The sequence below is a fragment of the Hylobates moloch genome, unplaced genomic scaffold (genome assembly GCF_009828535.3).
Source record: "Hylobates moloch isolate HMO894 unplaced genomic scaffold, HMol_V3 SCAFFOLD_11, whole genome shotgun sequence".
Taxonomy (NCBI): Eukaryota; Metazoa; Chordata; class Mammalia; order Primates; family Hylobatidae; genus Hylobates; species Hylobates moloch.
Window position 1 is genome coordinate 55753661 of NW_026652286.1, and position 20544 is coordinate 55774204.

At 39.6% G+C, this 20544-nt stretch overlaps 1 protein-coding gene across 21 annotated transcripts in view; it reads right to left on the reverse strand.

The window, feature by feature from the left end:
- Positions 1–20544, reverse strand: part of DLG2 (discs large MAGUK scaffold protein 2) — a 2210459-nt gene that overhangs the window by 93941 nt on the left and 2095974 nt on the right. For all 21 annotated transcript variants that reach the window (XM_032167965.2, XM_032167963.2, XM_032167975.2 and 18 more), the window contains one exon: positions 2877–3053. In XM_032167965.2, the coding sequence (XP_032023856.1) occupies positions 2877–3053 (177 nt within the window). The remainder of the gene's footprint in view (positions 1–2876; positions 3054–20544) is intronic.

Here is a 20544-nt window from a genome sequence, read left to right on the forward strand (position 1 = left end):
CGTGTTGGTCCCACAAGTGATGGGCTCTAGGTAGTGAACCAACAATAGTACATGGCACTCACATGCTGCCCAAGCAATGCTTGCTGAATTAAATTTTGCCAGCTCTTATTTTTGTATCTGTAGGGGGCAAGATTGCATATGTCTTAAGTACAATTCTGTAGCCTGGATTCAAATTCCAGTTCTGCCACTTACTACACGGGCAATTTCAGGCACATTAATGAACCTCTCTGTGCCTCAATCTCCTCATTTGTAAAATAAGGATAATAACAGCAACTTACTCATAGGGTTCTAATGAGGTTTAAATAAATTAATAATTGTAAAGGGCTTACAACAGTGTCTAGTGTGCAATAGGAATGTTTTGTTAAATAAAATTTATTCACCATCTTCAGAAAAAAGGAGGGGGAAGGTGATAATATTCATACTCTTCATCTCATGGTTTCATTTGGGATGATCAAATGACATTATCAATAGAGAAACATTTTTGTAAAGGGTATAAAGTCATACACTGATGTTATCCATTATAAGATTTAAAAAATTTTCCAGATCAGCACTACTAGGTAAATTATACTCAGGAAACAGGCTAGAAAGAAATTAACGATTGAAAAATAACATCAACCTAATAAATGTACATTTTAAATTACATTAAAATAAGTACATGGGTACTCTTTGTGGGGTAGAATTATAAGTGATTTTTATTTTATGTTTTTCTAAATGTTCCCACCTTTCTACAATAAAAGGTATTACTTTTACAAATACTTAAAGGAATAAAAGTAACTATTTTGAAAATAATTAAAATCCTAAAAAGAAAATTTGGCAGAAATTTATTTAGTTATAAATTACATATATATATATATAATATATATATTATATATATGAGGTGGAGCTACTGCACCCTTCATAAAAAGTAGAATGTAAATAAATATCAGCCTTGCAGTCACTAATCAAACTCATTTTCCAGGTCAGCTATACTCTGGTTGTTAAGATGGTTCTCTTCCAAAATAAGAGAGAAATAGCTAATTCAAGAATGATTACCAGCAGGTGGAAAATTATTCAGGAGGAATAGCATTGAGAATGTTCCTCTGGAGAAAAATAATGAGCTAATTGAACAAACAAATGACTTGATAAGATTGGTTAGAATCACAGAACCTCAGGGTTGGAAAGAGTCAGAAAATTGTATAGTTCAACTCCTGTATCCAAAGTTTGAATCCCTTTTCTATTTTCCCAGGTAGTCCATGCCATCTTTAGGCAGCTCCAACTAGTGAGAGGATTTCTTTAAAATGAGCTGACATCTATTTCCGCATAGCTTTCCTTCCTCCAGCCCATTACTATCTTCGGGGCCATAATTCAACAAGATGGCTCCCTCTTCTAGAGAACAGCTCTTTAGACTGCTCAAAATAATTAAAGCAAACCAAAATGCACGTTGTCTTGACATTTTATTTGAAGTAAATGGAAATGGAGAGACCCAGAATATAAACAAGCCAGTGCTGAGTCAATGCTTTAAACATATAACCTTTCAGAAAACACACACAGCCATTATGCAGTCAGAATGCCCTGGCAAAGCAATGTCAGGCAATTATCCAGGAGCCAAGAGGCTTAAAGAAACCCAGAGAACTCTGCTGGTGGGAGATCTATAGGCACTGGCATGGGGGAGAGAGAGGCTCCCTGGAATTTCGGCACCTTCACTGTGACTCCTCCTGGCTAAAGGTAAGAGAACAGCTGAGGACCAGTGAGCCCTCTGCTTTCCATGTCCCATTCTTCCCCAGGCTGTGCGACCACAGGCAGAGAGAAGAGAGGATCAGTTGTCTTGGGAGCACAAATATCCCACAGAGTTATTCTGAGGTTTAAGTTCCATCTCCCCACTATGGTTTGTACTAGCTCAATCACTTGATGTGTAGTAGCACTTGAATGCCCAGCTTCACTGGGAATATTATACACAGGCATTTTGGGTGTTTGGAGATGAGGATCAAAGCCCATTGAGAAATTGGCAGCTTGAGAAAAGCTAGCGCCTGCTTTTATTAAGCATCATTCCTGACTGATTTTGTACTATATCTAGTCTCTGGGATACAGCCAATTTCTGTTTCTTGGACATCTTGGTGCCAAAGGGACATTTGTGAGAAGGAAAGTTCCTGTCTGGTGATGGATCCACTGGGACAGATTAAGGAGTTGGCTGTTCTGAAGCACATTTCTGCTTCTCAAAAGCAGAGCTGAAGAAATGCTTGGAAGAGAAAGCATGGTACTCTTGATTTAGGAAACACACAGAACTAAAAATCTGGGTGGCTACTGGAAGTTGTGAGGTGGGAAACAAGAGTAAAGAAAACAGTAAAAAAAAGAAAAAAAATTGTAAACCCAGTCCTTAGACCTCACCAGATGTTTGACAGCTCATATCCCAAGCATCTGAATTTGAGGTGAAGGTTTTCCATTTTTTTCTACTAATATTTGGAGATATTACATAGCCAGGACCTTAGCCTAGTAAATTGCCTACTTCATTTGCCTTCGACTTGGCCTTTCTATAACATTCATTGGTAAATGTTGAAACTCTGGAAATAAATGGACTGAATTTGTAAGTCAGCATATGAGCTGATAAGCACAAGTTTGCACATGCACACACTGGTAAAAGTTTTAGGAACACAGTGTAAGCTGATCCTCTTTCTTCCTTTATTTCTTGTCACAGTCACCAATTTTGGTAAAACCCTAATACAGGAGGAAGAGGATTTTTAATTCATGTCACCTGTCACCACTGACAATTTTCCTGCAGATTGACTATCCCATTTAAATAAAGTTAATTTTGTGAAGAGTTTCTCCCACCTTTTTCTTCCCTCATCTCCACTCCCTGGATAGCTGAAAAGCAAATATTCTAGTACAAAAGGCATTCTTACCTCCGTTTGCTGGGGATGACCCCCATCTCCTCACTGTCTCCCTCCAGCATGACTCTCCTGGCTTGCCACCACTCATCATCAGAGGCATTGATAACGTGGAGAATATCTCCATATTTAAAACTAAGTCCTTGACTTGGCAGCCCACTGTCCTTGCTCTTGTCATAGTCGAACATGGCTCTGGAGGAAAGCACAAAAGAGGACATTGTTAGGAATCTCTGGCAGCACAGATTTAGGATTTATGGTTTCAAATGTTCACTCTTGCTCTGAGAACCCATCATCACTTGATATCAACTCCCGGGATGATTCCCTGGATCACAGTCCACACTCTCACTGCTTTGGCAACACACTAAAGTTAGTTCTTGCTGCTTCTTGGAGGTTACAGGGGTGGCCTGTAGATCCCCAAAACTGAGATCTGCTTCTTTTCTTGGAGACCATCAGATGTTAGAAGGTGATAATAGAAGATGAGAAAGGCAGTTTACTACCTAGTTGAGATTTTTTTCCCTTCCCATTACAATCAAATTTTTAAAATTACTAAAAAAAGTAAAATAATAAAGAGAAACATGGCTATATTTCTAAATGAAGCATTTTTTACTGTAAACAAATCATCTCAGATGTATCAGCCTGTAGAACTGTTTCTTTTATAATGGGAAAAAATGGTAACAAATGTCCACCCATAGTAGGCGGTGATTCCTCCACTCAATGAAATATTGGACCACCACTGCAACTGGATGAAGAGGTTAATGCAATCACCTGAATACATGCTTAAAATGCAGTAAATTAAAAAATCTATGCATATGTGTGTGTATGGATAGATAAAAGTCATATAAACAACACGACAAATCTTTTTGCTTCCATGCAATGCCGAGCTTACCTCATCATGGCACTTATCTCTGAATTACAATTCTTGCTTTCTGTATTATGCTGCCCCCACTAAAAAGCATTTGCTAAGCATTTGTTAAGGCCAATGCACTGTAATATGTATGAGTGGCAGCAGAGGGAGGTGGAATCAGAATCAAAATGATGAACTAGACCTTAGAAACTAGCTGTCATCATTAAGAGGTGAACATTTGCCACCACTCCTATATTGTCCACATCCTGCTGTATATCCCATTTTCAAAAATCACCACCCCACACATACAGCATATGACTTTCCCAGAGAAGCAGATTTCACTACCTGTCTGTGTATTCCCCTTTGATTTCATTCTAAGAATTTCCTTAGAGTATAACCACTATGTATGCAAAACTAGCAAGATCTGGGGAACAGATTTTTCTAAAAAATTTGTTTTATTTTAGATTTTTCCACACTGAGGACCAAGTGTGGTTTTCTTCTTTTTTTTTTTTGCCCATCAAAGAAATGTCACATCTGCTGCCATGGCAACAAGAAAGAGCTGAAGACAGCATCTAGAGCTCTTAAACACAGCAGGAGAAGTATAATTAATTGCAACATAGTCCCTTTTTCATTAACACTGTCTCCCAGAGATGGAATTTGGAGAGGGTTTCTTGGTCCAAGCTCCCGGAATGAATCATTTTCACCTTGACCACCCCTACCAAAGGCTCAGACAAAGCCCCAGTCAGGAACAGGGAGCTGGGGAAAGCCCCAGTCAGGAACAGGGAGCTGGGGAAAGAAGCTATCCATTCTCTGATCCTGTGATGTGACATACGTTAGTTAACATTCTTGAGCCACAGGTTTTTTGATGCAAAATTAGTCTAATAACAACATTCACCTAGAATTACTGTGATCCTTAATGAAATAACACATATGCAGCATTAAGCCTATAGTATGTGCAGTCTAGTGTAGTACAGTGTGGTTATGAATATGGACTACTGGGTCCATGTCCTGCACCTACTATATCTTAGTCTTACAGCTAGTCAGCTGGGCAGTTACTTAGTCTCTTTCAGGCTTCAGTTTCCTCATATACAACATAGTGATAATGAGGACAATGATGATAACAATACCTCCATTATCGAGTTGCTGTATGGGTAAAATGTTACATAATATATATAAAACAGGTACAAATGGACCTGGCACACAGTGACAAATAGTAAGTATGAACTAATATTTTTATTATTATCTCCCTTTTTCCTTTTGGGTAGATGCTAATACAAATCTTTCCTATAGATTCTACTCTGTGCAAAAAGGAGTTCATGTAGCAGGCCTGAGACTGCTGTTCTTGCTTGTAAGGGTGGCCCTTGGCTGACATCTGGAAAGTTAGATTTTGGCAGGGTTCCCACCATTTTCTCGTAAGAATGGCTTACTGTGCCTAAACTGTTTGTACAAATATCATTTATACTGAACACCTGCTTTCTTTCTGGGAGTCTGATATTGTGGTATGTGCTAGGCAGAGGCTGCCTACATGACCAGCCCCCAGTAAACCTGGACATTGAGTCTCTAATAAGATTCCCTGGTAGACAACATTTCGCACCTGTTGTCGCAATTTGTTGCTGGAAGAATTAGGCACTTCCTGTGTGACACTACTGAGAGAGGACTCGCGGAAACTTGCAGCTAATTTTTTCCAGACTTTGTCCTATGCTCCTGCTCCCTTATCTGACATTGTTTTATATCTTTTTGTGGTAATAAATCATAATCACGAGCATGATCATGCTGAGTCCTGTGAACTATCCTAGTGAGTCATCAACCTGGGAGTTATCTTGGGGACCCCAACACACGCTCTATAGATTGCAAAGCATTTTCACATAAGTTACCTTATTGTGACTCAATCAGTTGCTGTGAAGAAGGTATGACAGACATAGTACTATCCTCCCCACTTTTTTTTGATTGTTGTTAAAAGATGAGGGACATATCTAGTGGGGCCCACTAACTCCAGAATATATAGCTTAGTGGTAGCAACCTAGGACCAGAACTTGGGGCTCCAGATCCAAGTTTAGTTCAGTGCTCTTCACCTCGCCCCCTCATTCATCCTGGGAGGTGGTGATGATAAGGTGTTGAAGATAATAACCACGATGGCTACTACTACTTACGCCCTTATTAGGTGGTCTGGCACTTTGTAGTCATTGTCCTATTTGCTGTCACAGCAACCCTAAAGGTAAAAATTAGTATCCCCACTTTATAGATGAGGGAAGGAGGCTTAGGAAGTTAAGGAGCCTGGCCCAGGTGACACATACACATGTGGTGGAGGTTGAATATAAAATGAGGTGTATCTGACTCCAAAATCTGCTTCCTTGCCATTTTATTATGTGGCTCAATTTCCCCACTTGTTGCCCTCTGGCCATGCTCATGATCTAGCAGTGCCAAAGACTTTTAACCTTCCCTTCAGGGCTGACAACTGCTTCTTCCCTAAATTCCTGAAACTGCCTTACTGCTCAGTCCTTGTCCAAGTATTTCTTATCGCCAAAGTCCTTGAACTGCTGGCCTGACTCCAGGCTCCTTCTGGATGTAAACTATGGGGAGTTGAGGTAGAGAAACCATCAGAAAGGCTAACAAGTAGCAGCCAAGAAGGCAGGCTCTGGAGCCAGACTGCCTAGGTTTGCAGTTTTTTAACTATGTGATCTTAGGCAACTTACTTAACCCCTCTGGGCCTCAGATTTTCTTAACTATAAAACTGGCATAAGTCATAACACCATCTATCTCAAAAGAGTTTTGGTGAGGATTAAATGAAATAATATATGTAAAGTATTGTAACACTAGCCTGGCACTAATGAGGGCTCCATAAATGTAAGATATTATTATAATAACTGTTATTCTGAAAAATATATTAGAATTTGAATCAGGGGATCTGTGTGCCAATCGTGCCACTTAAAAGCCGTTTTCTGGACTATGTGAAAGACATCTAAAATATCTCTGTATCCTCAGGACCTAGTAGGGTGCTGGACCCAAAGTAGACCCTCAATACAGGTCTGTGAAAATGTTTCAGGTGGCTTTTGAAAGCCCATCTTCTCTCATGTCTCTGCATTCCCATTTGAAGTGGGGGTGGGGACTATTCCTGGAGGTCCCTACCGGGTCAGACATTCACTCGCCTGTGCTCTTCTATTCCCAAGAGTCCTTAAGGGGAACTTTCCCACTCCTGCTGTTAGCTGCAGGTGTCCTTCCTGAGGAGCTCAGCAACAGGCTCTTTCCACGAGCTCTATTGATCTTGGACAATCTGCCCCTCTAGGATCACATTTATTCAGACTTGTCAGGTCCCTAAAACCAAGCAGCTGACACATTTCAGCAGCTTCTGGCTCCTTTGGATATTAATGGATCCTCACATCTGGGAAAAATGCTACAGTGCCCCATCACCTAATTTAACAAGCGATAAGCTATTTTTAATTTGCTTTATGTGCTAATTCATCACAGCAACTTTTATAAAATGCCATTAAGACTCACACTTTCCATTCAGGGTGCTTTTAGCGAGTCCATTAGACAAGTAGAATTGGACATGAATAATGTAACAACTCTCCCATCCCTCCTGCCCCTCCTGAATTTCAATGTGTGGTGGCCCCTTGCCAACTGGGGAAGTCTAGTAAGGGAAGAGTGAAGCAGCTGCTCATCCTCATGACTGTGCAACACGGCTGTGAGATACCTGGGTACCCTACTAAAATAGTGCTTTTTAGGTGTCGCACAACTTAGTAAGCATTTTATATTCATTGTCTCACTCAATTTATTGGGTAGGCAACATAGCATATGGGTTATATGCCAGGCTTCCAAGACAGAGGAGAGCTGGGTTTATGTCCCAGTTCTGCCATTCTTAACTGTATAATTTTGGCATGTTACTTAACCTCTTAGATAACCACTTTACCATAGATGGCCATTCTCTTATTTAGGAAATTCAGATAGTAATGGCACTAAAGCAAAAGGGTGCTGTGTAGATACGACAATGGGACGACACATGTAAAGTACCCAACACAGATGAGTTCCTCTTTGTTATTATTTCTGACAATTCTGCCATGTAAGCATTTTTGGTCTCATAAAGAAAATGAGATATAAAGAGCTGAAAAGAAAATAAGATACTAAGTAGCAGAGCCAGGATTCAAATATAGATAGATGTGTCTCACTCAAAAGCTCATGTTCCTAATCTTAGAATTCTTGGAATTCCTAATAAGAAATGTACTTAGATCTTATACCTAAGGATTTCATGATTTGATGATAACACTTATAGTGATACCATGGACTAGCCTGCAAAAAAGATGCATGAGTAGTTTACAGAGGACACATTCAGTTCTCACAGCTACCCTGCAATGCATATATTAGCCTTGTATTATAGAAGAGGAAATACAGACTTGGATAATTTAAGCAACATGTTCAATGTCATGCCAGCTATCAAGTGATGGGGCAGGACTCAAAGCCTGTCTGCTTCTAAGACCTATGAATTTCCTGCTATACCAACCTCTATGCTCTTTTGCAAGCAACTCTTTCCAGCTCAAAACACTCACACTCTCCACTTGGGCTTAGACTGAGGTAATATTTAACAATCATGGACCTTAAAAGTATTGGTGTTTACTATGTAGGCCAGGGAATTTAGTTTTGGCTGTACCACTTTAAAGCTAGGATGGCAGCAAATGATGAGGATGGAGAGACAGTATCACTAAGAATACGAAAAATTATTTGATATGTTTCATAGTTAACAAGGATATGGTAGGAGAAATATCCTTAACTCACTCCCCCAAAATGTCCACACTTTAATTCTCAGAGTCTATGAATATGTTATCATATATAGCAAAAGGGACTTGGAGATGTGATTAAGGTTAAGGATCTTGAGAAGGGGAGATTGTCCTGGATTATCTGGGTGGACCCAATCTAATTACATGAATCCTTAGAAGTGGAAGAGGAAGACAAAAGAGTGGATCAGAGAGATGTGACATGGGAAGGACTTGACCCGCCACTGCTGGTTTCAAAGTTAGAGGAAGAGGACCACAAGCCAAGGAAAATGGTGGCCTTTTACAAACTGGGAATGGTTGTTTAGGTTACAGCCATCAAGAAAACAGGCACCTTAGTCCTATAACCATATGATGACCTGAATGAGCACAAAACGATTCTCCTATTGATCCTCTAGAAGGGCTACAGACTGCTGAAAGCTTTATTTTATTCTGGTGAGATCTGTATGAGACCTACAGAACTATAAGATAATAAATTTGTGTTGTTTTAAGTCATTGGGTCTGTGATAATTTGTTATGGTAGCAATAGAAAACTAATATCAACTTTGGTACTGGAAGTGGGGTGCTATGTAACAAATAGCTAGAAGTGTAGAAATGGCTTTTGAATTGGGAAGTGGACAGAGGCTAGAAGAATGTTGAGGAACATGATAGAAAAAAACCTAGATTGCTTCTAAGAAGAGATTGCAGAAATACAGACTTTAAGGATATTTCCAGTGAAGCTTTACTTCTTATGGAAATCTGGACTTGGAGAATGCTGAGGGTGACAGCTCAAATAGAAATGAGAAGCATGTTATTGGAAACTGTAGGAAAGGGATCCTGGTTACACAGTGGTAGAAAGCTTAGTAGACTTACACTCTGTAGTTACGTGAAAAGAAGAATCTTTGGGGGCCAGAGGCAGACTGTGGTAGGAAGAATAATGGTTCTCCAAAGATGTCCATACCTTAATCTCTAGAGCCTTGTGTGGCAAAGGAAATTTGTGGATGCAATTAAGGTCAAGGGTCTTGAGATGGGGAGATTATCCTAGATTATGTGGGTGGGCCAAATCTAATCACATGAGTCCTTAAAACTAGAAGAGAAAGGCAGAATAGAGACGGAACATGAAAAGGACTTGAGTGCCATTGCTAAGATTTGAAAATGGAGGAAGCAAATTTGTCATGGCAGTAATGTAAAGCTAAAACAGAGGACAAGAAACAACATGCTTTAACAGAGGGCAAGTAGAAGACAAGGGCCACCAGTTTGAGGATTCTGTCAAAGATTCTTTGGAATAAAACAACTACTCAGCAACAACAACAACAACAACCCACTGAGTGCCTGTTATGGGCCAGGTTGTGTGCAAAGTACATTTATGTAATTCCATCTCATTGAATCCCTGTAAAAAGTTTGAGTTATAGGTATGATTATTTCTATTTTGTAGATAAAGAACTTAAGAACTAAGGTTTTAATTCTACTTCTCACAAAAACCTTATGTGATAAATATAATTTTCCGTATTTTAAGATAAAGAATCTGAGATACAGAAGAAGCAGCCCTTTCCTTCTCTAAAATTGCAAATCACTCTGCTCTTTTACCTCTCTGGGAAGCCTACAACTTCTAGTCTTGAGTGGGAATATGTCTCATCTCCTTTATTACATCAGAAACAACATCAGGAGCTCCCAGACCAAGTCTCAGCACAGAGTTTTCACAGATGGATTTATAAATGAACAAGTGAATCAGCAAATTACTCCCTTCTGTGCTGTGAACTTGTTTGGTCTAAGGAGGCCTTTGTTTCCCTGACAACATTAAGATCTAAGGAACAGAGCGCTTTGACTCAATTTCCTTCATTTCTTGAAGTTGAGGCCTCTGCTTGATTAGAAGAGACCTGGTCCTCACCTTTCTATGCAGCAAGAGAAAGAACACTAGCAACAGAAAATAAAGTCCGCTCTCTGCTCCATCCCACTGTGCCTGGCTTGGACACATATGAGCCATTTTCACATTGTCAAGGTAAGCACATATGAATAGTGCAAGAAGCATAGATGTTGGAATGAAGAAACACACGGTTAAGTCAGTCCACTCTTTCTAGCTGATTGTCATTGAGAAAATAAGTGGAGTAATCTGAGCTTCAGTTTTATCTATAAAATGAGGTTTATCATTCCTACATCTCACATATTTGCAGAGATTCGATGAGATGATAGAGGAAGAGCATTTCATATAATAACTGGCAAAACAAAAGTTCCTTTATTTCACCTCTTCTCTACTCTAAAGATGAGCAAGTGTCCCACAAGTACTGGAAGGGGGATGAAATATGGATGGTGTTTTTACAAATGTGACATAAAAATGCATATGTAGTAAGCTTCTTCAAAACATTTTCTCACTAGAGGGGTATGGGAAAGGATGCTGGGAGCAGAGAGATCTAAACTTTAGTTGCTGTTATTTTATAAAAATCACAATTTTCTATTTGTATTATCTTCTTAAAAACAATCATTTGCCCACTCGTGCATTTAGTGCATATGTATTTTGAAAACAGAGAAGGCACCCTGGAAGTAAAAAGGAGCTTAGATGGAGTTAGGAGTGCAGATTTCTAGTCCTGGCTTCAACATAATTCATTATGTGATCTTGAGTAAGGTACTTAACCTCTATGGGCTTCAGCTTCTATAATAATTAATAGACCAACTGCATTTCTCTAGGATGTATTCAACTGTGACCCAAAAGATAGCTCCCAAAATGTAGGCATTATTCTCATTTTGTTGAAGGGAAGATTTATTATGTTCCGTGGATTGTCTCACATGGGTTATACCACTTAATCAACCTTATAAAGCAGATTTGTATTATTTAAAGATACTCTTCGTATTACAACAGACTGCTTCTATGTTTTGAGGGTGTTGGGAAATGTCCATATCTATTGTTCCTAAAAAATCAGGCAATCACTGTCATGACTGCAGATAGAACTAATTGGACAGCAACCAGAGGTCCTTACAGGTTGGGCCTCCCTGCAGCTATAGCTTTTTGAGTATAATCAGGGAAGAAGCCTAACTTCCAGGGGGAACAACTTTCTCTTTCTCTCTCTTAAGTCTTCAGTGCTCCCGATTCCCCAAGAGACGTGGTATGAGCAGATTTCACATGTCCGGGGGCTTGCATGTTGATCATTTTGGACAGCTCATCATCAGAGTCTCCAGGGACGGGGCCCCATTTGAGCCCACCTTCTCTTTCAGGCTGTCCTGGCAGTCTGTCAGATTGGTTGAGCTCCAATGTTGACTGATAAGTCTCTTATCTGAGGGAAACAGAGGCAAATCTGAACCTGCGCAGAGCCAGAACTCATTGGACCACAGTGAATGGCATTTCAGGTTTCAGGGCTGGGTGAGGCTGCAAGGATTAATCATCTTATAATCATTTTCCTTTCCCCCAAATGCCATCAGCTGGCCACTCAAAAAATGAAATGTGGGTAAGAGGAAGACTGCTTGGACGAACGGCCCAGGTTTTATGACACTTTCAAGAGCTCTTAAGTTCTGGGTCTGTGTATAAGGCAATTGAGATATGTTAACTGAGATATTTCAGAGAGGCTGACACAGCCCTGATTACAGTCTTTTATTTCTGAGTCGGGCTAAAAATGTAGATCAAGCTTTGATATTCACCTTTCAGTATTTTACTGCCATTAATTAGTAAGCTTGGGGTGGGAAAAGGAAGAAATATCCTGGCATGGAATTTTATTATTGCTAATAGACGATTATCATTCAAACATTTAAGCTTATATATGCATGACTCATGTGAAGATCATGAGATGATAAACTCAGATACTCCTGGATTCAAATATTAGCTCGCTATTTTAAGCTGCAGTATGATTTTCAGCAAATTACTTCATATCTTTGTACCTGGGCTTCTGTATATGAAAAATGAGGGCCAAGAATCCCTGTCCAACAGGATCCTTATGAGAATTACACATGAGAGCTTTTAGAATCCAGTAGGTACTCTATATTTGTTAATTGAGTCTAAAATATCTAAATTTTTTCCCCTGTAAATTCTATACCCTGGTTCTAGTGTTACTCACTGGAGTATAAACAACTTAAGCCTACCTCTGCTATCCAGTAGCACTCTTTTAAGTGTTTATTGACTGCCAAATGATAAAGCTAGTACGGTCCCTAGCTCAGCGGAGGTGCTGGATAAAGCTCATTTTACTCATGAGTATATGAAAAACGGGAGAAAGACATTCAAGAGCATCTGAAATGACTCCTCCAAATCCTTAGTACCATCATAGTAGCTTATCAGGATAAATAATGAAATTTACACACCACAATATCAGACAGTTGGGCAATCACTTTGCCTGCCCCAATACTGAGTTTGTTATTTTGCCTATGATTTTTCAGGAAACTGGATGGAAACTACAGGCTGTATTGTAGCAGAAGAAGACCTGAAATTAGGGAACTTACCCTTCTAAATCTCATATGCCCGTAAAGTTTCCCATTATCACCTGTTGACTAGAGATAGAGAGGACATATGGTTCCTTACTCACCCAGGCAAAAGCATTGAGTTCAGAATGTAATCAAATTCCCACATACGGAAATGAGATAATATTCATTTAAATATTAAATGTGATATTATTTTCATAGTATCTACTATGTGCCAGGCACTGTATAGTTTGTTGGGACTCAGCAAAGGCTTTCTTCCTACAGTTGTACAGCTTGATGTTTGGTTGGGAATATGGGTAAGAAGGTACATTCATTTGGCCACTCACTCACTTTCATTCAGCAAATACTTTCGAGCATTTACTATATGTCAGTGATGGTTCTAGGAGCTTGGGATCTGTCAGTGAATAAAAACAGATAAAAATTCCTGCCTTCATGACTTTACGTTCTAGTAAAAGGAGATTGGCAAAAAACAATAAACATAATAAATAGGCAAATAGTATGATAGGTTAGGAGTTGATCGTTGCTGTGGAAAAAGTTAAAAATAGAGCACTGTAAGGGGGATCAGGATTCTGGGATACGGTAGGGCTATGGTGGCAGTGAAGGCTGCATTTTTAAATGGGGTGTTTTTTAAGGTAGGACTCGCTGAAAAAGAGATGTTTGAGGCAAGGCTTGAAGGAGGTGAGGGAGTTAGATATGCAGGCATCTGAGGAAAGAGTGATCTCAGAGGGAACAACCAGTGCAAAGGCTGTAAATACAGTCACAGTTGAGTCTGATATGTGCTATGTTAGGAATTAGTATAGGGTGCTGCTCTGGGATTGTAGAGCTCCTAGGAAGCCTCATCAGGTGCTCATAAAGAAGTCGGTGAATGGGGAGATGATCCATCCAGATTTACTAGCAGAGGGGTGGTAGCACACCTGCCCACCCCTCCCTACTGAGCAGCCTGATCTTTAGGCATTTTCTTAGTGGAAGCCACCTCTGTAATACAGTAATCTCCTATTCTTGAGGGCTCAGCCTCCTTCCTCCCGCCTCTCCCCCTTCCTAAGTCTCACTGGAAACATGCACATGAGCTGGACCACTGAACAGCTTTTCTTCTTGCAGACACACATGACCACAATTTATACAGTGCAAATCAAATTCTTTGGCCAAGAATTTTTTCTAACATTATTATGAAAGTAGAAGTATTGATCAATATAAAAAATTCTGCAACTTTCATTTTTTGAAAACCATGACTTTCTCTGAGAATCCTTCCTGAATCTATCAAGAGAGGGCTATTTCTTCCACTCTCTGTGCCACATTGTAACCTTGTATGTGCTCTTATTCTTGTGCTTAGCAGGCTACATTTCAGTTGATTTATCTGTAGGTGTATCTTTCCTTCTAGACTTCTTGACTCATGAGAGTTATAGGTGGAGTCTTACTTATCTCTGTGCCCCTTGCAAAGAGGAAAAGGTGCTCACAAAACCGGGCTAAACTGAACTGAACTAAATTCAGAACACAAACTGTCTGAACTTCAGAAAATTGCCTCATCTTGTTTGGTCTCTTGAAGTTTCCCCATCTGTAAAATGGGATTAAAATATTGTATGTCATCAACTCTAAGATTTTTTAAAATTTTTATGTCTAAAATCAAGATGTTTTTCTACCATCAATACCATCTCATAATTGAATTGGCAGAATTTTTCCTTTTTTGGTAACACATAGGGTACATCTTACAATCAAGGACAACCTAGATTCAATAAAACATGGTAGAAACTATCTCACAAGTTGTTGTGAAGATTAATGAATTATGGCAGAAAAGCCCTCAGATCAGTACCTGGCACAAAGTAAGAAGTAAGCACTGTGTGTGTGTGTATGTGTGTGTGTGTGTGTGTGTGTGTGTGTGTTTGCTGCTGCTGCTGTTGTGCTATTTTATATTGTAAGTCACTTGGAATCACCTCATCATTCTCTTTTCTTCTTGTACACATTTTTGCAAACACTTTTAGTACTCTTTCCTCAGTGACTGTTCAAAAAGTGCCGATAGCTCACTGTGCTGCAGTCTGACTTTCACCCAGTAAGGTTCTGTTCAGTAGCTCTATTTAACTGAATAAAATGTCTGTAGAAAATGTCCCTAGCATTTGCCAATAGTTCAGAAATTTAGAGGAAAAAACCTAAAGAGATCCAGTACATTATGTTTATACTTTTAGTATTTATAGTTTATGTGAATATTATTAGTATTTTATTCCAATAGCGCAATCTTTTTTTTTTTTTTTTTTGTGAGATAGTCTCGCTCGGTCACCCAAGCTGGAGTGCAGTGGCGCAATCATAGCTCACGACAAACTTGAACTCTGGGGCTCAAGGGATCTTTGCCTTAGCCTCCTGAGCAGCTGAGTAGTAACCATGTCCAGCTAATGTTTTTATGTTTTGTAGCGGCTAGGTCTTGCTTTGTTGGCCCAGGTTAGTCTTGAAGCCCTGGGTTCAAGCAATCCTCCTGCCTTGGTCTCCCAAAGTGCTGGGATTACAGGAATGAACCACCATGCCAGGCCTATAATCTTTAAACTTTAGCACTTAGGTTTTCAAGCTGGGACATTTTCCCATGCACCTAGTGTAAGTCATCCATACATCCACTCATTAATTTACTGAACATTGACAACATGTTTGGCAACAGGATAATGGAAAATGTTTGTAAGACTTGGGAACACTTGTTTTGCTATTTACTTGCTCTGTGGCTATAGATAAGGTTCTTAAATTCTGTTTCCTACTCCGTAAATTAAAGACTAATCTTGCCTGAATAGATATTGTTTGAATTCATTGAGGTAACATATGTAAAACTCCTATATCAGGGAGGCTGGTATATAGATACATGAAAAATTGCAATAATAATATGTATCAGAACAGAAACCTACGTTTCAACTCAACTTTTAAGGGATGCAATAATGATTTAGTACAAATTTGCATTTATTTTAATATTGATCTATCTAACACTATTTACCTCGTCCTTCCTCAGTGCCAGATCTGGGACTAGTGGTTCTATTGGCAATAAATACTATGGGAACTTGGAGCAGATGTTCCATGTGGGCTGGACTGACTGGGCAATGGGCCTTGCTCTACTCCACAGTACTCTCTTTCCAGTTGGTAAAGCAATCAGAGACAGTAGGACTGTTCTGAAAATAGTCAATACAACTTTTAGATGCCTGAAACCATGTAATCATGGCTTCAGTCATATTCAATAAATGCTCACTATGTGCCATGCATTATGTTAGGTATTTGGGGATACAGTGTGAATAAGAGAAACAAGGCACTTTTGGAATTTAGAGACAAAACAGATGTAGAAGAAATAATTACCAGTACAACACATCATAAAAAGCAGATGGGCAAGTAATCCATGAGAGTATACAGTGGAGAGAAAGGGAGACTATTCTGGAGGGACCAGGTTGGGAAGGCTTCCAAGAGGAGCTGCTGTCTAATCTGAGCAGAGCAGGAGCAGCAGGGTGGGCAGAGGGAGCTGCACAGGCAGAGGCTCTGCAGTGAGAAACAGCAGGCAGCAAACCTGAAAGATCAATGTCCGGGACAGTCCAAGATGAGACCAGAGGGAAGGAGAGGCCAGGTCATGGAGAATCCTGTAGATCTTATGAAGGATACTTTCTTTTTTTAGAGTAATGGGAAGCCATTGGAGATTTTAAACAGATGTGAGATGATCAGATTTACATTGAAAACAGATCTTTCTGGCTTCAGGGTGGAGAATGGATTGGAGAACCATAGATTGGGCAAGACAGGATGTTGAGATCCCAGGTAGGGGGGAAAGGTAGTAATCCAAATGGTGATGGTTTGGGTACAGTGGTGGCAATAGGATGGACAGAGGTCTCAGATATTTACTTTGGCCAATACCTATCTGTTTGTCAGTCTGTCTGCTTCTCTCACCAAAATCTATGGGCAATGTTTTCAAAATTTTATTACCAGAATAAATCATTTTTTTGTCTTCAAAAGGAAGCTTCTAGAAATATAAAAATAAAACATTTGATTGCAGACAGGGGAAACAGAATTTCTGGTTTCTCTTCCACTCCAACTGTGGAGCATCTCTCAGGTCCCTAAGAAGAATTTGGGGTCTACTTAAATCAGAGCTTGAAAATCTTCAATCTAGTACTTAGTTCCCAAACACTGTAAATGAAGAAAATCTTTTCTTTTATTGATATCTTGACATCTCTAAACCTGCTTCCAATCTCACAGCCATTTCCAATCTCACAGACATCTATTTGTTTCCAAAATGAAAGCTTGATGGCAATTCTCCTTGGAGCATTTTTAGCAAATATAACAAGTCTCCTTGAGATTAGTAGAGTAACACAGAGTGTCCCGAACTGTAATTACAGGAACTCTGCAGGATGGAACTGTGATTAGTCCTTGCAGGAATAACCACAGCTACTCAACAGAATTCAATAGCTATTTATGGCACGTGTTTTGAGGAGAAGACTTCTTTCTGCTCAGAGGCTGTTTATATTAATAAGCAGAAGGTGGTTCCTTGGAAGAAGAGAAATCTCGTTCAAAGTTTGACACATTCATAGAGAACAAGAGAAAGTTCCCAGGAAGAAATCAATAGCGCATCCAGCGAAACATGTGTATGGACTGAGGGCAATTTGATAGGCAGGGAAACATTTCTACTGAGAAGAAAAAAAGATTTGTATTTGATATATACATATTTTCAGTTTTGTCCTTTTTCTTTCTTTTTTTTTTTTTTTTTTGAGGTGGGGTTTCACTCTGTCACCCAGGCTGGAGTGCAGTGGCGCGATCATGCCTCACTGCAACCTCCACCTCCCGGGTTCAAGTGATCCTCCCATCTCAGCCTCCTGTGTAGCTGGGACCACAGGTGTGTGCCAAACTGCCAGCTAATTTTTGTCTTTTTTTGTAGAGATGGGGTTTTGCCATGTTGCCCAGGCTGGTCTAGAACTTTTGGACTCAAGTGATCCTCCTGTCTCAGCCTCCGAAAGCACTGGGATTACAGGCATGAGCAACTGCACCCAGCCCCATACCATTTTTTGCATGTTAGCACAAGCTGGGCTTTGATAAGGAAGTAATCGGGAAACCTGAAGTTGGCCAATCAGCTCTGATAGAAGTGTATAAATTGGGCGGAAAAGCATGAGAGAAACTCAGCCACATTAATTATTGCTACAAAAGTCAGCATCCAGTGGAAGGCAAGCTGGGATGATGTGGGGATGATGACTAGACAAGGAACCAGAGGTAAAAGGCATTCAGGCTGTCTAACTGACCCCTGGCCAGTGGTGCTTCAAACCAGCAAGATCCAGAACTCTAATTATCAGCCCATAATGTGAAGCCATGACTACCTTTTTCCATTCTACAATCTCAACATCCATGATTATAATTGTCTGGGGACCACCTTGAAACTGGCCTATGTCCCTTTATTTGTTCTCTGTTTTCTCTTCTCACCTGGGTCCCAGTATTTCTTAGGTGTTTCTTAAGAACTCCAAATAGTGTGTTCAGTGCTGAAGGTAAAAGATGAACAAGATGGTATCTCTGCCTTCATGCAATTTATGAGACTAATAGGCAAAAAAGTACTGTAAGCAAATTTTTTCTAATTGGTTTGTTAAATGCAACAATAAAAGCATGTACAATCTGTAGAGAAAAACAAGGGCAGTCTACTCTGAATGATGAGATGACAGGTTCCTGTTCTGCAGGACCCCAGGCTGCTTTTGATGGTACTAGGAGTTAACCACAGAGCAAAGGGAAAATGTTCTGTAACCTAAGTTTGGGGTGATAACTTTAAAGTTGAGATCTCATCTGTCTTTAGGAATTTCTCATTACCTCCAATTTTAGCAGGGATAGTTGACATAAACTGCAAAGAATTATTAATCCTCTAGGCTCTGCATCATGGCAATATACTTGGCCAGTGTGCTTCCTGTCTTGAATCAAAGGTTAGAAATCACAGATAAATGAAACCTGCAAACAGGCTTATGTTGCTTGTAGGTGTTTCATCTTTGAGTTTTAGGCATAACAGCAATTGGCAGTGGAATAATTAAGTAAAATGAATACTTGATTCTCATCAAATTTGCCAAAAAGAAAGCAGGTATTGAGTTTTGAAGAAATACCCTACAGACTAGTAATCTGGGGTGGTGGGGAGGAGGATTTCCTGTTTTACAGATGAGTGAGCGCTCTAAGGGAACTAACTTGTTGTGAAGTTAATCAAAGCAGACTGTTTGTCAAGGAAGAGGCTCATTGCCTAGGACAGATTTAGATCAATTCTGGCAGGAAGGAATATCCACAAGGGGCCTTTTTCAATTTTACTTAATCAGTTAGAGAAGATGGAGTTACCAGCTCCAAGCAGGAGGAGAATATGAAATCTTTAAAATAGGCAGAGAAATATGTATTCAAGTGAAGTAATTTGTTTGATAATCCACAGACATGTAGGTTTCTGTAATTTCTTGATAAAGTCATATAGTTCATAATTTCTCCAAACTGGCTCTAGTTGTAGTCCCTTACTTAGTCCAAAATCTCCCACTGGGATTTTATGTTTCTTTGCTGTTCTGTCTCTTTCATTCCTCTCAACTTTTACTTTCAGAATCTAATACATTTAATACATCTTCTTATTGGCTTTAAATAATTCCTTAGTGTTGTTTGATAAAACTGTCAGAAATTTTAATAATTTTTTATTTAAAAAACTTTTATCTTATTACCTTCTGTCAATCTTTATAGACATACAACATGAAAATACATGTTATGTATTTTTTTCAGGCAAAGATGCCTTAGTCTACCTGTTATCTGTTAGCATGGTGTTCAAGAGGAATAGAAAGTGAGGAAGGAAATTAACAGTTACTGAATGCCTGCTACTGGTTAACCACTACAATAGGCATTTTATATACCTTGGCACTGAATAATAAGAGCACTGTAAATTTGTTACCATTCTCCCTATCGTACAAGGTTCACAGACATCAATTTTACCTAGCATGTAAGTGGGAAAGTTAGGAATTGAACCCAGATCTGTTTGTGATACGTGTCTGGACTTGCCACTGTATCTCTGCTTCTGGAGGGCATCTTTTCTCCCAGAGAGGAGGATCACATCATTAGCCCACAGAAGTTGACTGACTAATTAAAGCTTCTACTTTCATGTTAACTTCCATTTGCCCAGCATACATGAATTAACTACCTACTCCCCGTAAAAAACAGTGCTAGATGTCGTGAGTGTGTGTGTGTGTGTGTGTGTGTGTATGAGTAAAATCTGGCCCCCTCCATCAACGAGATTCTCATCTAGCATGGCAGATGAGATGTGCACAAACACAGGGTAGGACATACTGTAAAAGATGCATAAGGGAATGATGAACAACATGCTGCTGAATAAATTGAAGAGGAAGTAACATTAATTCCAATCATGGGGAAGTAGACAAGGCTTCATGGAATAGGTAGTATTTGTTGCAAGCCTAGAAGAATGAATACAAGGTGGCCAAAGAAAGATGAAAATAAAAGCATTAGAGGTTGAGGAAACAGAATGAACAAAGGCATCGACTTACAAAAGAATGCACTTGGTTTAGGAAATTATGTATTGTCCAGAATCTCTGGAGTCTAGTGGGTTTGCTTGGGTGTGCAGGGGGGAAATCTGCCTGGAAAAGTAGATGGAGGCCAGATCAGGGCTTTCAAATTTGTCATTCTCCACGTGAAGGGAGAATTACTCGCATAATCTGGTTGTTCCTGTTGTGTGTATCAACAGCCTTCAGGTAAATAGGAG